Below are 19,197 nucleotides of genomic sequence, written 5' to 3' on the forward strand. Positions count from 1 at the left end.
AGAAGGCAAGGAGCAAGCCCTGCTCCTCTAACCACAAACGTTAGTAGTTTGCGTTTATCGGTAGAAGGTAAACAAACAGGCATAAACACTGACCATACCTTTCCCACAAAACCAGCCTACTGCTCCTCACTGCCTTGCTGTTAGGCGCTGATAGGTATCGAGATCTGTGGGTTTAGAGTGTTTGTTGTCCATGATCTGCAATTACCAGCAGATTCACAACTTCAGTGTCACAGCACTCTGGATACTTTATTATTATCTCTTTACAAGTAAGAACCGTTAATGACTTCATGCAGTGGTTTGGATTAAGCAGGTGAAGGATGAATGAGCTGTTTTGCACTGAATCACCCAGGAAATCTATTGAATGATCAAGAACTAGCCATCTTCATCCTCGGGGCTTCCGCAGAGTGCAAAAATACATCACACTATCTATGAGGTTCTCCATCCTGGGATGCAGAACAGTAAGGCCCAGTCCCTGTTACACATGTACTGCACAGACGGAAGGTTGAAGAAAAAACGTTAAATGCAGTTGGAATTATGATATTAATAACTTACAGGTAGCTTGTGTTGTTTCTTTGAGGTACCTCTTTTCTTCCTTTGGGGAAATGATAAAGTATGGGTAAATATCAAAGTTATCTCAGGCTAAAACACACATAAGCATTGTTTATTATTGTTATCTGTAGTGCCCAGTAAACTCACGAGCTGTATAGCGGTAAGAAAAAAGACTTTTGAGGTCAAATCTTCCTCATTTCATTGTTACCAATTTCTGTTCACCTGGAGATGCAAAGCAGGTATGTTGCCAAGCCTGGGCTCCCTCCGTTCTCCCAGCTAATACATTCTGCCCCTTCTTTTCTGCAGAACACTGGCTGCTACGGGGTTTTGTTATTAAGGCAGTGGGGTGCTCGATGTTGGGAACGCACCTAACCTGGAAAACATTTAGGGCTGGAGGGCTGCGGCCTGGCAGGTAACACTGAGGAATTGCTCAGCTACGGTGTCTCTCCAAAACTGCTGAAACTTCAGAAGAATGCTCACCAAGATAAATAAGGGCCACATGTTCAGCAGCCTTACAGCATCGATGAGCAAAGATTACTTGCCTGAGCAAATACGTTAATTCCTAGACTGCAAATGCAGCAACAAATTAATTAGCGTGAGCCAAATATTTTACGTGTGTGTCTGTTCATACATTTTACTAACGTGTATGTCTGTTCATACTTGAAAACCGACCGCAGCATCCAGCGCAGCACGCTGTTACCGACCCACGCCCGGGTGCCAACCACCGGGGGAGACCCGGCCGCCAAGCGGCCCCACGCGCGGGGGCCGGGACACCCGGCCGGCCCCGCCGAGTTTCGGGACGGCGATTTCCCGTTCTTCAGCGGGTAAAAGTCCCGAACCCCCCCTCAGATTTTGCTATGTTCCCTTGCCGTGCGACTCCGGTGTCAGTGGGGGGAGCGACACCGGGCGAGCGCGCAGCGGCGCCCCGCCCCGCCCCGCCCCTACGTGCGGTGGGAAAGGGAAAAGGCAGGCGAGGAGGGAGCGCCCAGGTGAGGCCGGGAGAGCCCCGCGGGGCAGCCCCGCTCCCCGAGGTGCCGGGGCCGCCGCCGCTCACCCCTCAGGACACGGCGGCGCGCGCGGGGGGAGCCCGCCTGCCCACGGCCCGGCGGGTGCGGGCGCGGGGCGGGGGCGGGGCCCGGCCTCGCCCCGCCCCGGCCGGGGCCCGCGGCGGGTGCGGCCCCGCCCCGCCCCTCCCGCCCCCTCGGAGAAGGGGCCGCGCGGTCGGGGCGGCTCTCGCGCACCCGCGGCGCTGGCCCGGCTAACAAAGGGGGCGCCGGGGCTGAGGGAGGAGCCGCCGCCGGGAGGGGCGGAGGGGGGGGAGGAAGAAGAAGGAGGAGGAGGAGGAGGAGGAGGGACGGCAGCGGCTCACTCAGAAAGTTGTGGGTCCGCCAGCGCAGCGGGGGCCGCCGCCGCCGCCGGGGGCCGGGGCGCGGGGAGGAGCCGGGCCGGGCTGTAGGGAAGCGGGACCGCCTCCCGCCGCCGTGTCCTGAGAGGGGTGAGTGGCGGCGGGTGCCCCGGCACCCCTGGGAGCGGGGCCGCCCCGCGGGGAGGCTGCGGGCACCGCGGCTCCGGGAGAGGCGCGGGGGGGGGGGGGGGGGGAAAAGTTTGTTCCCCAACTCCGAACCGGTAACGGGGGCGGAACGCCCGCGGGCGGGCGCACCTGCGGGAGGGGCGGGTGGGACGGGGCGGCCTCGCCGCCGGGGTGCCCCGGGGCCGGCGCCGCCGCTGCTGCGGCAACGCACCCCGCGGGGAGGAGGTGCCGGCCCGCCCGGGCGCCCGCCGGGTCAAAATCCCCGCCGGGGGAGCCGGGGCGGCGGCGGAGGCGGCCGGGCGCGGAGCCCGTCCCGCGGTGCTCGGCTCTCCACCCCCACCCGGGAGAGGGGCTTCGTGGCTTCTCTCACAAGTGTCTCCTACGGCCCGGCCCGGCCCGGCCCGGCCGGAGGGGCACGCCCGCCCCTAGCCCCCTCCCAGCGGGCTCGTGCCCCAGCCCGGCAGGAGCGGGGCTCCTCGGCTCTTCCAACACCCCCCCCCCCCCCCCCCCCCCCCAGGCGGGGATGTCTCGCTTGGTGCCGGTATCGCTGCAAGGGCTGCCTCCGGCCCCTCTGGGGTGCACGGGTGGGCGTGGGGCGCCGTGTCGCCCGAGCACGGCTGAAGCTTCGCTCCCGTGGCTAGCGAGCGAGCAAACCGGCCGGCAGCACCCCCGCCTCTGTGCCGCCTCGCTTGTCGAAGCCCACAAGTCGCCCCGCGGCAGGGGCACGGGGAGTGGCTGGCCGCCGCCGCCGCCCCGCCACGCGTGGGCATGGCCGGCAAGCCTCGGTCCCCGCCTGCGCTTCCCACGCGGAATCACGCGTGGTGCTGCCCGTGGGGTGACGGTGCCTCTCTGCTCCCGGTCCTGCGCTGCAGGTGCCGGCGCGGAGCCGGGGCGCTTCGCGGGATCCCGCTCGTCCCTCTCCCGACGGATTTGGGCTGCGCCCCCGCCCGCCGGCATGGCCCGCGTCTCCGACCAGGAGGAAGGACCCGGCGGGGGACACAGCGAGTTCAGCGACATCATTAAGTCCAGATCAGGTAAGCCATCGAGAGAAACGGCGTTTTCCAGATTTCTCCTCTATGCGTAGCTTCTGACATCAGCTTGCGTTTTTAAGTAGCACGTTTTCCAACTGTTTTTTTTTTTTTTTTGGCCTTTTATTGGTAGTACAGCAAGCGACTGAGGCTTTTCGTGCAGCTGTCCTGCAATTAAGTAATAGTAATTGTAGATCTCTGTGGTGTGTGTTATTTTTGTTTTTTGTTTTTTTGTTTTTTTCTGACAGTGTTAGTCAAGTCTGTTTGTTTGGGATCCAGCTCCTGCATTATAATTACCTCTGCTTTTGTAAATAACCATGTGCTTAAAATGCTCTTATGCAACCTAGTGTTGGCAGCTTTTATGTTTATTCTCTGACACTGAAAACGACAACTGTGGCCGTAATACTTTACCTCCTAAAAGTACATCGTGGTAGTACTTGTGCAGTAATGTGCTTCCTCCTTAATGTAAAACAGTTGTCCAAGGCTACTCACTCAGGCATTTCCTCTAGCAAAACATTCATGTAACTGATCTGAAGGTTATTGGAAAAACGTGGGGTTTTTCTGGTTGTTGTACATTTGAGTCTTCTGAGGCTCTGAGGGATGCTGGGTGGGTGAGGAGGTACACTCATTTTAGCAGGGGGAGAGCGGAGGCTTTGACGGGACAGAATTGAGCTGTTTAAACCTTGATAGAAATTTGTGCTACATCCAGAGGCTGGATGCTCGCAGCTTTATCCTCAAAAGCTCTCTTTTCTCCCTTAAATGCAAAATGGTCCTGTTGTCAAAAGATTTTCCTTTGATACATGAAACCTAACAGTGTGTTTTTAAAATGTTCCATACATTAAAAACTAGCTCTTCAGTTGGTGGTGATTTGATATGTCAGATTACGTAGGATGTGGGTTTGAATCTGGATCCCACTGGTTTTTGAATAGTTTGTTTCTTAGCCCTCCTCTTTCTGAGGAATGACACCTTTGGTGGAGGCAGTCTTCCTCTTAACTTCTGGAAGTGCAGTTTATGAAACAGAAATGCTTGTGGTTTGCTGTCTTGAATTCTGTAGTGCTGGTTTACATTTTCTGCTGTTATTTTAAGACACCTGGACATAACTTGATTTGATTATAAGCGTGTAGTCAGCACCTCTAAGATCTTTGAGTTTGGGGATGGCTTGCAGACAGTTTGTATGCACATGTGTACGCAAGTACTACAGTTTTATAGGATGTCTGAGGAAACACAACTGTATTTGAGGTTTTCCTTGGATGAACAAATTGTACAGTAAGTTCTGTTGTTTTGGTTAGGGCAGGCAATTGTACATCTCCTGTTACAACTGCTTTAACATTCTCCTTCTCTGTCAATGAGAAAATTATGTATATTCTAATACATACTCACAAGGCTAAAAGACTTGTGCATCAAGTTAAAAATAGCGAGTGAAGATTGATCTTAAATAATTAATATTTTCTAAATAATACACTGGTTTGGATCTCGATGTATGATTTCTTAAAGTTAATTACTGTGCTACATAGTTCAGATCGGAACCTTTCCCTACAAGTAAACCTGTGGGAGGGATTTCCTCATGAAAGGGCTGAAGTTTCCTGAAGTACAGATGGCAGCAAATTAAAGGCTAGTTGTCAGGACTGAGGAAAAAAATGTTATAAGCTATGCTTCCATTTATCCTAGATATCAAGAAAAGAGAATACTAATTTTGATACCTAGAAGGGAAAACAGAGCTGTTTTTTGCTGGGAAGGTTTTTCCAGCACAGGATGTTCTTCATGGTATAAGTGACTGAAGTACAGTAGAAGTGTTACCTTATAACTTATTAATATTTGCGGTAGCTAGAAGTCTGTTTGGGTTTTGAGGCTACAGAGAGAAGAACCAGACACAGTTCAGGATCTCCAATTTCCTTTCGTCACAGAAAACGGGCTGTTATTCTGTTTTTTGCTACTCTTCATCACCTGTGTTCTAACTCTCATTAGAGAGAGCATGCAAATATTAATTTAATATTTTCACTCTAAATAACATACAAACCTCACTTCTAGTGGGTGAAAAGTCTTTGTGTCATAATATTTTTGAGTGCCTATTATTCCTATGCATTTGTAAATAACACTGAAAACAGTCGACTCCCTTTTTGTAAACAAGAGAGATGTGTAATGTTGTGTGTAAAGATCACTCTCTGTGCTCTCTCCTGGGCAATTGTCTGTCTCTTTCAACATGTTTTTCTTCATCTTTTTGAAACAGATCAGCAAACTCTCAATATATCCTGGTTATGTACAAACATTAATCCTCTAAAAGTGATGGTTAAGATACATGGCTAAATGTTACATTTTGTTGTAACTTGGAAGAAAAGTATCATTTGGAATGCCTGAATCATTTGGAGGTCAGGCCTTAACAAAGAGTGGTACTAGTAAAAATGTTTCTAAATATTTAAATATTTGGATACAAATGTAAACTTTAGTCTTTAGCAGCCTGTTGAACTGAATATATTGTCTTGTGGTTGGTTGTTTTTTTTTTTTTTTTTTTTTTTTTTTTTTTTTTTTTTTTGTAGTCATTGCTGCTTTAGTTATCTTGCTTTGGAAAACTGAGAAGCAGCTAGAAAGCCATAAAGGTGGCACTGTTAATACAGTAATTGGTTATTGAAAGCTTGAGCTTTGATCTAAGGTTACTCTTATGAGACTGTAATAAGACACATGAAGTTTTACTGCTGCTCAGGGCTGTGTGGCACCCATCTATGCCTGCTTTTGTGAGCAGAACAATCTATGTATTTTTTTTTTTTTCTTAATGACTTGTAGTTGGGAAGCTACCAGTGTATCATGTGAAGGATATAGGAGAACTGCAGAAAATCATAATTTTTCTATAGAGCAATCAAAGCTGATTAACAGTGGATGGGATTTCTATTTGTTGCTTGTGCAAAAAAAAAAAAAAAAAAAAAAAAAAGTATGTGTATTGTAGGCTTTCACAGATGGGAGAAAGTAATTTTGCAAGTATCTAATTCATCCTTTGGGGAGTTCAAACTGAGAGGATGAAGGATAAAATACTTTGGAAATCTCTGTATGTTATTATGTTAGAAATACTTTTTCCTTCAGTTTCTATGAATGTGCTGTATGCTGTAGCTGTTGCAAGTGATAAATTTTTGATTATCCAAAGCAAAAGAGTTGGTTGTGTAGTTTTTTTTTTTTGTGTGTGTGTTTTTTTTTTTTTGTTAAATTTATTTATTTATTTTTATTTTTGTTTGTTTTTTATTTTTCACCATTAATATCACTTTTGTGACTTGTGATACTAGAAAAAGTAGTACTTCTTTCTGTTGTCCAATAAGCGTTTATTATTTTCTGTTTTGCACGTGGCTCTTCTTTGATTAGATAGTTTGTTAGCACTGATCTATGTGCAACTACATGTTATTTTTGAAGAGTCATATTCTGCACTTAGAATAGAATATAATGGTGACCAAAGCTGCCTTATAATTACCGCAGCCAACAGTTATTTTAAAGGGAGTCTGCCTTACGTTCGCAGAAGAACCAAGCATCTTTTTTGCCTCCCTTCTTGCAACTGTGGTGGATGCTGATGGCTCTTGAGTGTCTGATGTTTAAGGAGTAGGACACTTGTTCCTGGATGGTTATGTTTGGTTTATATATTTATAATTAGCATTTATTTAACATTGTTAGCCTGTGCGTGTGTATGATTGCTTGCTGTGGAAAAGCAGTTTTCCCTTTTTTACTTCCCTATAGAATGAAGTAACATGTACGGAGCTGATTTGTATCTTTGAAAGGCAGTTTGTGCAGATAGGTGAGATGTTTTCTTTACAATAGCTTTCAGGAAGGAATGCTGTGGGATGATTGCCTTACAGTGGTGAAAACAGCGCTGTCATCACCGGGCTTGAAGAACAGATGAGTCTTTGCTATGATTAATTATGAAAAAAAGACAAACTCACTTAAAATCTGTCATGGTAGCTTGGAACGGTAATATATAATTAAAAGGTAAGACGTGACAGCAAAAACATTTCTGGAAGATTATTCTACGTCTCTGGTACATTTTAAGATATGAGTTCCTGTCTAAATTGAGAGGAACTTAATTCTCCTCATCTACCTTTCATTTTTAATTACATTAGATATATTTGACTGGAAACTAGCTTTGAGATATTGTAACTTATTTTTAGAGTTTGTGGGCAAGGCTCCTTCTGAGAACTGCTGCTGTTGTCTGTCCATCCCCATGAAGCAACACTTAATTGGACATCAGCCCCCTTGCTCCAGGATCTCCCTGCCCTGTCACATGTTGTCTCTGGAACCAGTTCCTTTGATCATGCCTCTTGCCGCCGGATTGCTGCGGCCCAGCGTGCTGTTTCTCGTTTGTCATGTTTGGCTCCATCAGTGTGAAATAGCCAGGAGTCGTTACAGCTGCAGGCGGACCCTTAGGATTCTGACAAGTGGGCCTGTAGTTGGCGTTGCCAGTTTTGCACTGCGGGAACTCTTCAGGGACGTTTGTGCGGACAAGGTGTTGAAGACAAGTGACAAATTGCTGCTCCTTATTTCTAGCCACTAAAATGGCTGCTTTTCAAAACTAAACCTTTAGGTTGCTGTAGCCTGGCTCCTTTCCATCATTTGTATCGCCTCCTTTTCTTGGGTTGGCTACTGGAGACGTTGTTGGATGCTGCAGTGAAGACAGTTCCAGGGTATTGCCTAGTGTTTACGAAATGACAAATATATAAGTACCAGGCTGGTTTCTTCTAGTCTCTTGATTGGTAGGTGAAGAAATAACATATGCTGCTCTGTGTATTTGAAGCATGACTTTGCCTTGGAATAGAAATTGAGGCTCCTTGGGGAGGAAAAAAAATATCCACCAAACCATAAAAGTGACCCATTGAATTGCATGTGCTCTGCCAGGAAATGAGGACATAACCTTGGGCAAGAGCTGCTATGTGAGGCACCACGTGTAGTATGTTAAGAGTTTCTAAAGAGGTCTAAAAGTGGGGTTGGGGAGAGGCGGCTGCTGGTGGTGTGGGACCCCCCCACTGATGAGGATCCTGTGGAGAAGGGGTACCTAGGTGAGGCGCAGACCAGGAGCAGTGTTCCTGCCTGCACCTCCCCCAGCACTCTTTGAGGCTGTGTCCCCCCTTCACCCATCAGGTCTGGGGGCAGAAGGCAGACTTTCATCCAGTATCATGGAAATACTTTCATATGCAAAGAAATTCTCGAAGTTTATAACATTGGGCAGCTTAGCAAAGAATTAGCTGTGTTGTCCTAACACCTCACAGTAACTGCTTCTAATTTTTTTCCTCATCTTGACTATTCCTTCTAGCAGAATCACTTGTTGGTGGTGTGTATGTTGGGGTTGACTCTTGTGAGCAGGGAAGAGTGAGGCAGTATTGTTACTAACATCTTTTAATTGCAAGTAAGTGGGTAGATGGACTGGAATGGGTAAATCAGTGCAGGTGTGGAAGGGCAAAGGGAAGAGCATGTGGGCTTGAGCTGAACTCCTGTTGTTTCAGGACAGTATAGCTGCTCTGCTGCCAGGTATGGCCAGCACAATCTGCTCTTCTTGTGTTGTGTGGTATCCCTCCTTCAAAGGAAAATGCACAATTAGAAGAGCACAGCTGTTCCCACCCATCCTGGGAGCTGAGATGTTCCTAGCATGAAACTGGGGAGAGCTGCATTTATTTAGATGCCTTAATAACAGTCTGAAGAATGAATAGCAGGGTTTAAACATCGTGAGGTGGGAGGGAGGAGTTGCGTTGTCTGACTCTTTATTGTGTTGATGAAAGAATAAATTTTAGTGCTCCGTACTTTGTCAGAAGTCTGTTTTACATCATCTTCCCTTCTTCCAGTGTATTTCTGGAATGAAATGAGGAAGCAAGCTGAGCTGTAATTTCAGAAAGTGACAGTATATTCTCAGAAGAAAGCCGGGAGCTTTAAAGGTAGCAACAAAAATAACAGGCTAAGGAAATAGAAGAGCCCTCTGGCAGCTGTGGGTTTGACAGAAGACAATGATATGGCTCTGTTGCAAGCCATCGTTTTGGGAATGAGGCAAGAAATTACTGACTTGGAAATATACACAGCTGTAAAGTCTGTGAAACATCTGCCATCAAGAAAGAGAAAGAAACTGCCATTTATTTATTTATTAGGATATGACGTCTTTGGGCCTTTTCTTTGAAACAACATCCATACCACCTGATACTGCCTTTGGGGAGAATAAAAAGAAAAACTTACTTTGGTTATTGGACCGGAGCTGGGCTTACCTCTGAGTGGAGCACAAAAAAAACCCCCAAGCTACTGAATAGAAACACCAATACTTGCAGTTATATTTTTGTAGTCCCTTATCTGTGGTACCAGCAGGCCAGGGATGGTACAGTCACTGGCTGTGACACCAGACATGTGTCCCAGCAGCTGGGAGACTGGGATGTGGCTGTGGCCGGTGCCTGTGGAGGCTGGGGCCGGGCTGGGCGCTGGTTGTTGGTGGGGAGGCTGCTGGAAGATGGTCAGCTGCAGTGGAGAGGGTGTGAGCAGTCACAGTTCCTTCTGCCGAGGGCAGGGCTGAGTCTGGGTGTGTTACGGGCTGCGTCTTCCCTCTGACTCTCTGACCAGCTCTGGATGTGAAGCACAGTGATGTGGGGTGAGCTGGTTATCAGTGCGGGCCCATCTACAACCATTGCAGTGACCTTCTTGTGAAGGTTTCTTACTCTCAGAAACATGTTCACTCTTCAGTAATTTGCATTTTAAGATATTAACCTGAGTGCATGGGACAGATGCATTAAACATGTTGAGATGCTGGATAGGGATAACTTGATCATTGCCTGGCTTCATCAGTAGTTTCGCATGTAATGAGGCAGCTCCTGTGCTGGGGAAGCATTCTCCAGCAGCCTAGTCCCTTTTCAGGTGTGGGGGTCTCCTGCTGGGTGCAGAAGTGGTGGAGAGCTGCTGAATCTTTAGCTGGTGGGAGATAGGATGACTGTGTGTTTCGATAGATGACCAGTTCCTTTCCTACCAGCATGTATCCAGTTTTTTTGGAGATAGGATATGGCTACATGACAGAGATTAGATATGTATTTTTAAGGTTATTTTGCTGATCAATATAGGGAATGTGCAGTAATACTTTTCAGCCATGAATTATTGTTAATGAAGGTCCTTTCTGGAGCTTTTCCTCTTACCTTGTGGAAAACCAGGAGGACCCACCATCCAAAAACTGAGAGATTTTGTAGAGAAATTGGACATAAGGACAGTCACTGGCTTATGCATTTAGCTGTTGAGAAACATGTACTTAAGCCATGAAAGAACATGCTTTAATGGATCTATGTACTTCATTCCACAAATAACTTTAGTTCCTTTGTACTCTACTTTTATTGCCAAGCATCAAATGTGGTTTTTGCTCTCCTCCTAATTTAGATCATGGCAGAGGACCAAAGGTGAAATATGCTCCTAAAATGTTACGAATTATTGATCAGAAAGTAGTGGTGTGATGTATAAGTTCTGAGATGTTTTGCTAGCTTTTTAAATTGATATTAATTTACCATGCTATTCTGGATGAGCAGAGTAGAGTAGTCTGTGCATGAATAACAAATGGAAGAGATTTATTTGAATGTTTTACGGGAGCATGCTGGGAATAGTGTGAAGTCTTTTGGTTTCTATGTTATTTTAATAGTTAGATTATAAAATATGATTGTATTAAAAGAAGATAATAAATAAAGTAGTATTTAAATACCAGCAGACCAAGACTTTTCTATTCTCTCTTCCTAGACTTTTACTTCTGTTATAACTTAATAATGAATAACAGCTATGGTCAGTGTAAATCATTTCTATAGAGAGAGAGTTCATTGCTTTCCTTCTGGTTTCTACATGTACATCTTGTTTTTGGATGAGGCTTCTTGTGGACATTCACAGGAACACATTGTGTTAATGTCGTGCCTCTTTCTCGAGAAAAGACTTTGTGGAAGTTGAAAGTCTAGTAGTGTCCTCCTGAATATAGTTTTGCTCTCTCTGGGATAATGGTCCATAATCTTCATGCTCTGGATACTTTTCCTCTGTCCTCAGGAATTTTTCTCTTGGACCTGGCCATAATGCCTGATTTATAGCTTGCTGGTTGGATTTACTGAGCGCTTTCTTTTTTTTTTTTTAATATTAAATTAAATTTTTAGCTAATTTAACACACTGTTCATTCAGAATAGTTTATTAAGTTTAATCTGAGAGTTATTAAAGGTCACAGTACAGATATGAAGTATTTGCTCTGGTCTTTATACTAAAAAAAAACCCGCACTTTATGATCTGTGCAGAGGAATAGTCTGTCAGGCAGAGTGTCAGACTTGCTCAGTGCCTACGTCCTTGCAGTTGAGGATGCCATTTCTCCCTAGTGTACTGAGGATGGGAGCAAACACTCCAGGCTGTTGCAGGTTCCTAGTGGGCTGTGGACCATGAGCCTTGTTGTGTCCTTGGAACTCTGTGCTCTTGCCTCTGACTGTTGCATGAGTACCTCAGAAGAGGCTTCCCCCACCACCCCAGCTTGAGCATTATTGAATATTGAGATAATTCAGGACAAAAGGACACTTGAAAAAAACACCCAAACCCAACACATCCACACCCACTACTGTTCTGGTTTCACTGGACGTTTGAGAATTTATTGAAGCTATGAAACAACCTTTTGGAAAATTATGTTGCTGTCTTGATAGGATAGGTCAAATGTTGACTGTTGTATTGCTGTGGAAGTGAGTTTTATACTGAAGTGCGCAACCATCATGTCCAAAATTAAACAGGAAAAAGAGAAAGAGTGAGCTCAACTGGGGTTGTGTCCTTTGTCACAAATGTTGTACCACTCTATGGGTTTTTTTTTTGAAGGCTTTTGAAACCCAGTTCAAGTTCCTTATTTGCCCTCCTAATGTTAGCAAAATTCCTTCTTGATCACAGGAAAAACAGCTTTCAATCTCCTTCCCTTTAATACTGTCTCTACCTGTACTTTCTGTGTCACGGAGTCTCTGTAGATGCCAGGCTCCTCATTTGACTGCTGCCTCACCAGATTTCTGTTCCCTCTTTCTCCCTCCCACCCCGGTGAAGAGCACTGCATAAAAAAAATGTTGAGTAGAGGTGCAGGTTTAGCAAATATATTCTAGCTCTAGCAAGAAGCTTCAAATGCCCAGATAAATCATACCACTACTAGGAAAACTTTTTTCTTCTATTTATGGGTGTTGGGAAACTGATGGTATCAGTTTGCAGCGTGTTTCCATGTAGATGCTTTTCTTGGTCCTTTCTGATCCAAAGAAAACTAGATCAGTCGAGACTCGCAGAGCTGTTGAGATGCAGGGGAGGAGTGACTGCCGCATCAGCTGCGGTGGTGTCTGTTACTCCTCATTTCTACAGCAGAGCCTTTCTTTGAATAACACCTCTTCAGAGTTTAGAAAAATGCCTTTTTATGCCAAAAGGATTAATGCACTGTCTGTATCTTTCCTACACATCCACGTATACATGTCAGGAGGGAGCATGAGAACCTGCTGTGAGGTCTTAGGGCTGACTTCTTGGCATCTTTATGTAGACTCTCCTCTAGAGAAGTAGGGCATGGGCCTGAGAAGAACTAAATTTTAGTGCTGTGGAGTTTTTTTTTTATCTAAACAAGCTGTTTAGAAAGGTTTTAATTTACCCAGTAATAAAGTAAGTGATCCTTAAAACTTAGGAAACTTGAAGTTAATGAATTCCATGTAAATTGTATTTTGTTGTTCATGTTTGTTTTAAGAGGGGAAATAATTTCCATACTAGGTCATGAAGGCTATTTGGCTTTCCAAATCTTTCCGAGCTAAGAATTTCCTGACTTCTTTGAGGCCTTCTCTTCTACCTGCAATCCACTGGAGCAGATTTTTCTGTCACTATATGGTAATAACCTCTTCTCAGCATGCAGTGTTAAATATTTCATCATTGTTTGAGGATAGTAGTTACTTTGCTTACATAGTGACTAACAGTGTTGGGTGTGTTCATCTCCATGAAGAAAATGTAGAGACAGAACCTACCTCTTTTTTTTTTTTTTTTTTTTCTTTTTAAACAAAAAAAATCTTCCTAATTGAACATCTCCAAATTCTCTCTGGTTTAAAAGATAAGTTAATTTTGAGTGAGATACACAGCACTGTTGCAGTGTGACAGAGCTCTTTGTGTGCCATAGGGTATCATGTCTGTAAAGAAAGGAAATTGTGTTCACTTAACCATTTTTACTTCCCTTAAGTGAGGGGGTACACTGGGAGGGAGGAACAGTAGCTGATCCCACTAAACAGGCTGCTTTTGGGGGATGATCATCCCTTGATTCCTAGTTTGGGAGTCATATTCCCTTTTGGAGAAACAGTGAGGAAGGTGGGGTCCCATGGTCTGGCCTGCCTGAAGCATCAAGTGGGGGCAGTCTTGGTGGTAACAAGTGCTATTTTCATGTGTCACAAAGTAGGAACCAAGCAGCCCCCAGAATAGAAGGACCAAGCTGGAATAATGTGCACTGGACAGAAACAAACTCTCTGCTCATCCATCTCCTGTTAGCACTAATGCTGGTCTAATATCAGTTGTGAGACTGGGATATTTGTACTTCTCAATTTGAGCCTCTATGTTATAAAATATGATAGCCTGCTCTCTGCCTGAGTGTATAAACTTGCATTGGTGTATACACCTTGTTGGACTAGCAGAATTTGGGGTTGAAAGAAGATGCTTTGGAGTAAGTGGAGTTAAAATGTGGGATCTTGAGTTTGATGCGATGTAGTCTGTTTTACACAGGAATGGTGTCGTGGCACATACAAACCAGATGACAATATAGAATGGCCAACCAGGCTAATTTACAGGCAGAGTGACTTTGTAATTGTTTGTGGCATTGATTTATTATAATTTGTCTTGTCCCTGGGGATGACTTGTGACTGACGGAATAATATTTAAAAATAGATGTCCTGCTCAATTCCAAGTATGAGGACAGTTTTTGAATATGATACGCAGTTAAAAATAATTACCCAAAATAAACTAAAAAGCCCCAAACCTTTTTTGAAAAACATACTTCTGTTCTTCCCAGCAGTTGTGCATTCTGTGGTTTGGGATTTTTTTTTTTGTGTGTATGTGTGTGAGAGCTCTGCTTTTCTACCTAGTTCAGCATCATAGGTTTTTTCCTTCAGTTGGAGGAAGACTGCAGTGGCTGCTTGAGTGTGTGCCGCACAGTGTGTAGGGGGGAAGAGCAAAAGAGCTGGAGAGGCTTTTTAATTTCCTGCTGTGGTCCCAATATGAGGGAAGGGTGGAAGGACAAATGTGGCAATGTTGGACCCTGCTGCCCTGGGATGTGTCCCAGCACGTGGTTGGGGCTGTGTGCTGGTGTGTGGGGACCTCTGTGTTCCTGTGTTACAGGCAGTATCTACTCTGTGCTGTGAACAGAAGGCAGTTTGAGACAGTCTAAATATCTAGTGAAACAGGTGGAAAATGTCATAATACTTTTTTTCCTGATGAACTCTGTTGTATCCATGGCCTGGCAGGCATTTGCAGGGAGGGGAAAAAAGCATTTCTCAGGGATTTAGCTGCTGCTCTAGATCATCTGCACAGAAGATAACTCTGGTGAAGACAGGATTGTTTACAGAGATACCTGTATGAATATTTGTACAGAGGACTGACTGGAAAATGAGCCGAGGGCAGTAACTACTGATGAGAAAATCACAGCCCTGGTGCTACTGAAGCAGCTGGATAGGGGAAGAGAATTTAGCTGTCTACAAAGGGCCTGGATGTCTTAAGGCATCTCCCTCAAAACTTAGTTGAGCAGCTACAGTTCGCCACTGAAGTTGCTGAGCGGTTTGCGAGGGTGCTGGTGCCGAAGCGTGGCTGGAGGGGGCCGCGAGGCCTCTCTGCCGGCTGAAGCCTGGGCCTTGGCCCGCGAGCACAGTGAAAAACGTGTCAGGGTCACTTTTTCCAAAACACAGTCACAGAGAGGGGAGACTTGGGATGGTGCCCGTCTTTCCTGCAATTGCCTCTTAATTAGAGCCCTCATGCTGACCTGTCACTCTTGAAAAGCCAGTTGGAAACTTCAAAGGGTTCAAACCATTGACCATTGCCCTAAGCATCAGGCCACAGTGTAGGGCGAGATGTGGCCCATTCCTGACGTATTGCACAGAGAGAATATGTGCTAGGAAGAGTGTGAGGGGATGGAGAGCATTGAGGACATTTCTTAATGTCGGGCAAACCCCAACACATTGTAAGGGAGAGAGTGTTTGTATGCATTTCTGCACTAGAGATGTACTGCTTGATGATCATGTCCAAGGCTGAAGGCCAAAAAAAAAGGAGTTAAGAAGCTTGTCCATCTGCTGAATCTGATACTGAGGCATCAGTATCAAAACTTGCTGACGAAAGATGCTAGTCAAAGCTGAGGAGCAGACTTGCAGTGAGCCTTGATATTTTTCCCAGGAGAAAGACATTGTAAGGTCATTAATCAAGAGCTAGAGAAAAGGAGCATTGCTCTCCTTTTCCTTCCCAAAAATAAAACAACCAAACCAAACCCTTCTGTTGCTGGTATTAGCAATCATCCAGCCACCACCCCTGTTGAAAGTTACAGAAATGTAGCCTTATCATGATAAACAGCCATTGTGTTGCAAGGGGGGTTGGCCTGCGCACCAGGACAGTTCTGATAATTTTTTGAACAAAAACCCACTGCAGGAAAGAGGAATTTCATTGATGTAGTCACTTACATGAGATGAGATAATCATCATGAAATTTATATTGGTGTCAGAGTCCAAATAATTGAGATGCTTAGAAAGAAGGGGATCTTAGGGCTGTATATAGAGGGGAATTATGTCACCACATAGATATTGGTGGATCCTTTTGATAAGAAATTGAGTCCATGTTTGCCTGGAGGAAAGCTGTTTCCTTGGTTTACCTGGTGCTATGAGTAGATGCTGAGCTCTGATGCAGGGTATGCACGATACAGAGCATGTTAGCTCGGGCATGGTGGTGCTCTGGTATCTGGCACTGAGGTGGCAAGTGTGCTTGTAGGGGCATCATTCGGGGTTATCCTGGCCAAATGCCTCCTAGCTTTACGATCTCTGCTTTGCATTCATTTATATGGCACAGTTAATCACATGAAGTGAATACTGCAGCATGCTGTGGTTGGCACAGTCGAGGTCTGATTCTTGGTGACTTCTTGGGTGAGGTTACTGTCATTTGGGGCTCCTAAATTCCCACAGGAATCATGTGGGATGTGTCTGTGTCAGTAAGTGCAGCTGAGGAAGGTACCTGCCCCGCAGAGGAATGTGAGTGTGGTACTTCTGCTCCAGGGCACTTTCATATTGCAGTAGCTCCTCCTTCTTGCAGCTACTTTAATGTTGCTCTTGAAACTGTCTCTCACATGTTCACTTGATGGTACACCTAAATTAGGGGTTACTGGGCAAGGTCAGGGATCATTCTAGTGTGTAATGCCCAGTTCTGAAGCAGATTAAATTTTCTTTAACAAGGATTGGGGTAGAAGAGGAAGAGGAGCATCTAATGCCAAATAGATCTCATAGTTTGTAGCTTTATGAATAGAGAACATAATTCAATGTTGATGTATTTGTTCTAAGCAAAATATCATGTGAGGTAGTGGTTTCTTTGTCTGTTAACTGGGTAGGCTGCCTTTAGCACTAAGAAAACACATGAAAGCAGTGAAGGGTCCCAGAAACCCTGACCTGTTGCAGAGATGTCAAATTTGCTTTTACTCTCTGTCTCTTTCCAATACGATGTTAGGAGGTTTGGGGCTGTTGTATCCATCCTCAAAGGATTCAGTGGCCTTAGTTTAAGTGATCAGATTTAGTTTAAGGATTAAATCTGTGGTTGACGGTGAAGCCCTCTCTGAACTAGTACAAATCTGCTGAACAGCCTTTGGAGAAAATAGGATTCACTGCAAATCTTATCAGTGAAGCTGGCTAGGAAAAATAATTCACATTGGGTAATGTACTTGCATGGAGGTTTTGGTTCTAGTGTGATTTGGGCAGAAAAATGAAAGCTTGGAATTTGCTGCCGGTGGCTGCCTTGGAAGTCTTGATGTGTGCTTTCATCCACAGCACTGCTCTGCTGCCACTGGGCAGGGGGAGCTGGGATGGAGCAGAAACCGTTAGCCAGGTGGTAAAAATGGACTATTCCTAAATGATGTTCAGATAAATTGACTAGGAGAAATGAAGACTGTTTAGAAATGTTTTTTCTGTGCTGGTTCTTGCCACCTTTTGTTATAGCTTCAACTGGCCTTGCAGTTTTTGGCTTTAACTTATACTTGTGTCCCCATGTAATAAAAATGCCTGAAAATGTAATGTTCAGTTGAACTCCATTTTGCTGTCTGGGGAAAGAAGGAAGGGGTTAAAGAACATGAGATCACTTGATGTACTGTAATGTTGGAAGATGCTAAGGTACTGTAGTGGTCATCTGAAACAAAAATCTGTGGCCTACAACTAGTGCAACCTGATTATGAAAATATTCTGCATAATTTGTGTAGGTGTGGGAAGGAGGAGAGAAATTGTGAAATGAATTGTAACTCTTTCAAACTGTAAGAAACAAGTATAAAGTCTGTTGTCTTATGGATTTGGGTCTGTATGTGCACTAAACTGACACTTTTTTTCCCTTTATACCAAAATGCACACAATTGTTTTTCTCTTCCTAGTGATTTGAGGAAGGAAGGCAGAAAAAGGGGTTTTGTTCCTTGTAAGATATTATGTCTGCCTGGTATTCTCATTTGCAATAAGGCTTCTTTCATACTATTCCAGCACTGGAAAAAGGACCTTAACTTGCTATCCTATTAAGAACCTCTTGTGCTGCCAGAAAAATGTAAAGAGCCTGTAGACATTTGGGGCTCAGCTCTCATCTACAGTACAATGAAGAAAAGGAAATAATACATTCTTGGCTCTCCCAAATTTAGCAGAGCCAAAAGGTTATCAGCTGACAGAGTAGATGAGTTGTAATTATGATAACTAATGTTACTGGAAGTCTTTAAAAAGCAATTGAATTAATTATGTTTGATCTTGCTGAGAATCTGTGGCTGTTGGGATGGATTTTGACCTGGATCTATTATCTGGGATGCAATGTGCTGTAAATGGGGGAAGAATAATGTGTGTGAATTGTGTGGGACTCTTCTTTTTATCGGCTTTGTATCTGTATTGTGGCATACTTAATAGAATATATTATTTTTTTTTCCTTTCTTTTTATTCCTCTCATTTTTTCTGATGAATAAATTGAACACCGCTATGGTTTGAAATCTGCAAGGTATCATGAAAGTCTGGCAAATTGTAAAATCTAATTTCCGTGAGAATTAGTATATGATACACAGTTTCTTCCTTCTATGTAAGGTGGATACAGTTAAGAGAGTTATAAAACCTATTTTGCAGACTGTTATTTTGAGACATAAGTATTCAATTAATACACAAAAGAGGAACAAAATATAATTTCATGTTAAATTACAGTTTTTTAACTAAGTCAACCTTTGGCTATCTTAAGAACTTTCTCTCTCCCCCCTTATTATATATAGAATTCCTTCCTTAACAGTCTTTAGACATTTTTTTCTACTCCCTTCTGCAGGACTTGGAATGACAAGAGTACAGCTGTGGAGTGGGTGGGTCAGCCAAATCACATCTTCAAGTCATCCAGCTCATTACAAATAATCATATGCTGTTTATTTAAATATTGGTAGCATAAATAGGTAACCTGCTGCTCTACCGTTCCAGTGCAAAAATAGTGCTCTGCACTTTTTACAGAGTAAGAGCAGGCAGGTTTAATTATATCTCAATAATGAAGGGTGGTGTCTTAATACAAGGTGAGTGGATTTCTCTTTGCTAAAAACTTAGCAAGAGCTGATCCAATGATCATAATTTGTCTTTTTTCATAAGGGGAACTAGTTAAACAAGTCCTCTCAGCTTCAACTAATTTCTTAAAGTCCTGTTTCAAATTTCCTTCTGTAGAATAAACAACCAAATTAAATATGAATAACCACGCATTTAATTTTGAAAAAGATGATCTATTTTAAATTCTTATTCAAATAAGAATATATATGCAAGGGAGACTAATTTTAAAATGACATCCTCAAGGAAAATATATGTTATATAAAGCTAGGTGAAATAATGGTGCAAAATATCACATTAGCCTTGAGTTCTTTGTTTTTTAATCTCTAAAATGAGAAGA

The 19,197-nt window shown here is 44.2% G+C and overlaps 1 protein-coding gene across 4 annotated transcripts in view; it reads left to right on the forward strand.

The window, feature by feature from the left end:
- Positions 1-1,928: 1,928 nt before the first annotated feature.
- Positions 1,929-19,197, forward strand: part of UTRN (utrophin) — a 387,073-nt gene continuing 369,804 nt past the window's right edge. For all 4 annotated transcript variants that reach the window (XM_042795633.1, XM_042795636.1, XM_042795635.1 and 1 more), the window contains exons 1-2: positions 1,929-2,044; positions 2,953-3,114. In XM_042795633.1, coding sequence (XP_042651567.1) covers positions 3,036-3,114 — 79 coding nt within the window. In that variant the 5' untranslated portion in view covers positions 1,929-2,044; positions 2,953-3,035. The remainder of the gene's footprint in view (positions 2,045-2,952; positions 3,115-19,197) is intronic.

This window comes from Tyto alba, unplaced genomic scaffold (genome assembly GCF_018691265.1).
Source record: "Tyto alba isolate M040663 unplaced genomic scaffold, T.alba_DEE_v4.0 Super-Scaffold_22, whole genome shotgun sequence".
In the NCBI taxonomy this organism is placed as follows: domain Eukaryota; kingdom Metazoa; phylum Chordata; class Aves; order Strigiformes; family Tytonidae; genus Tyto; species Tyto alba.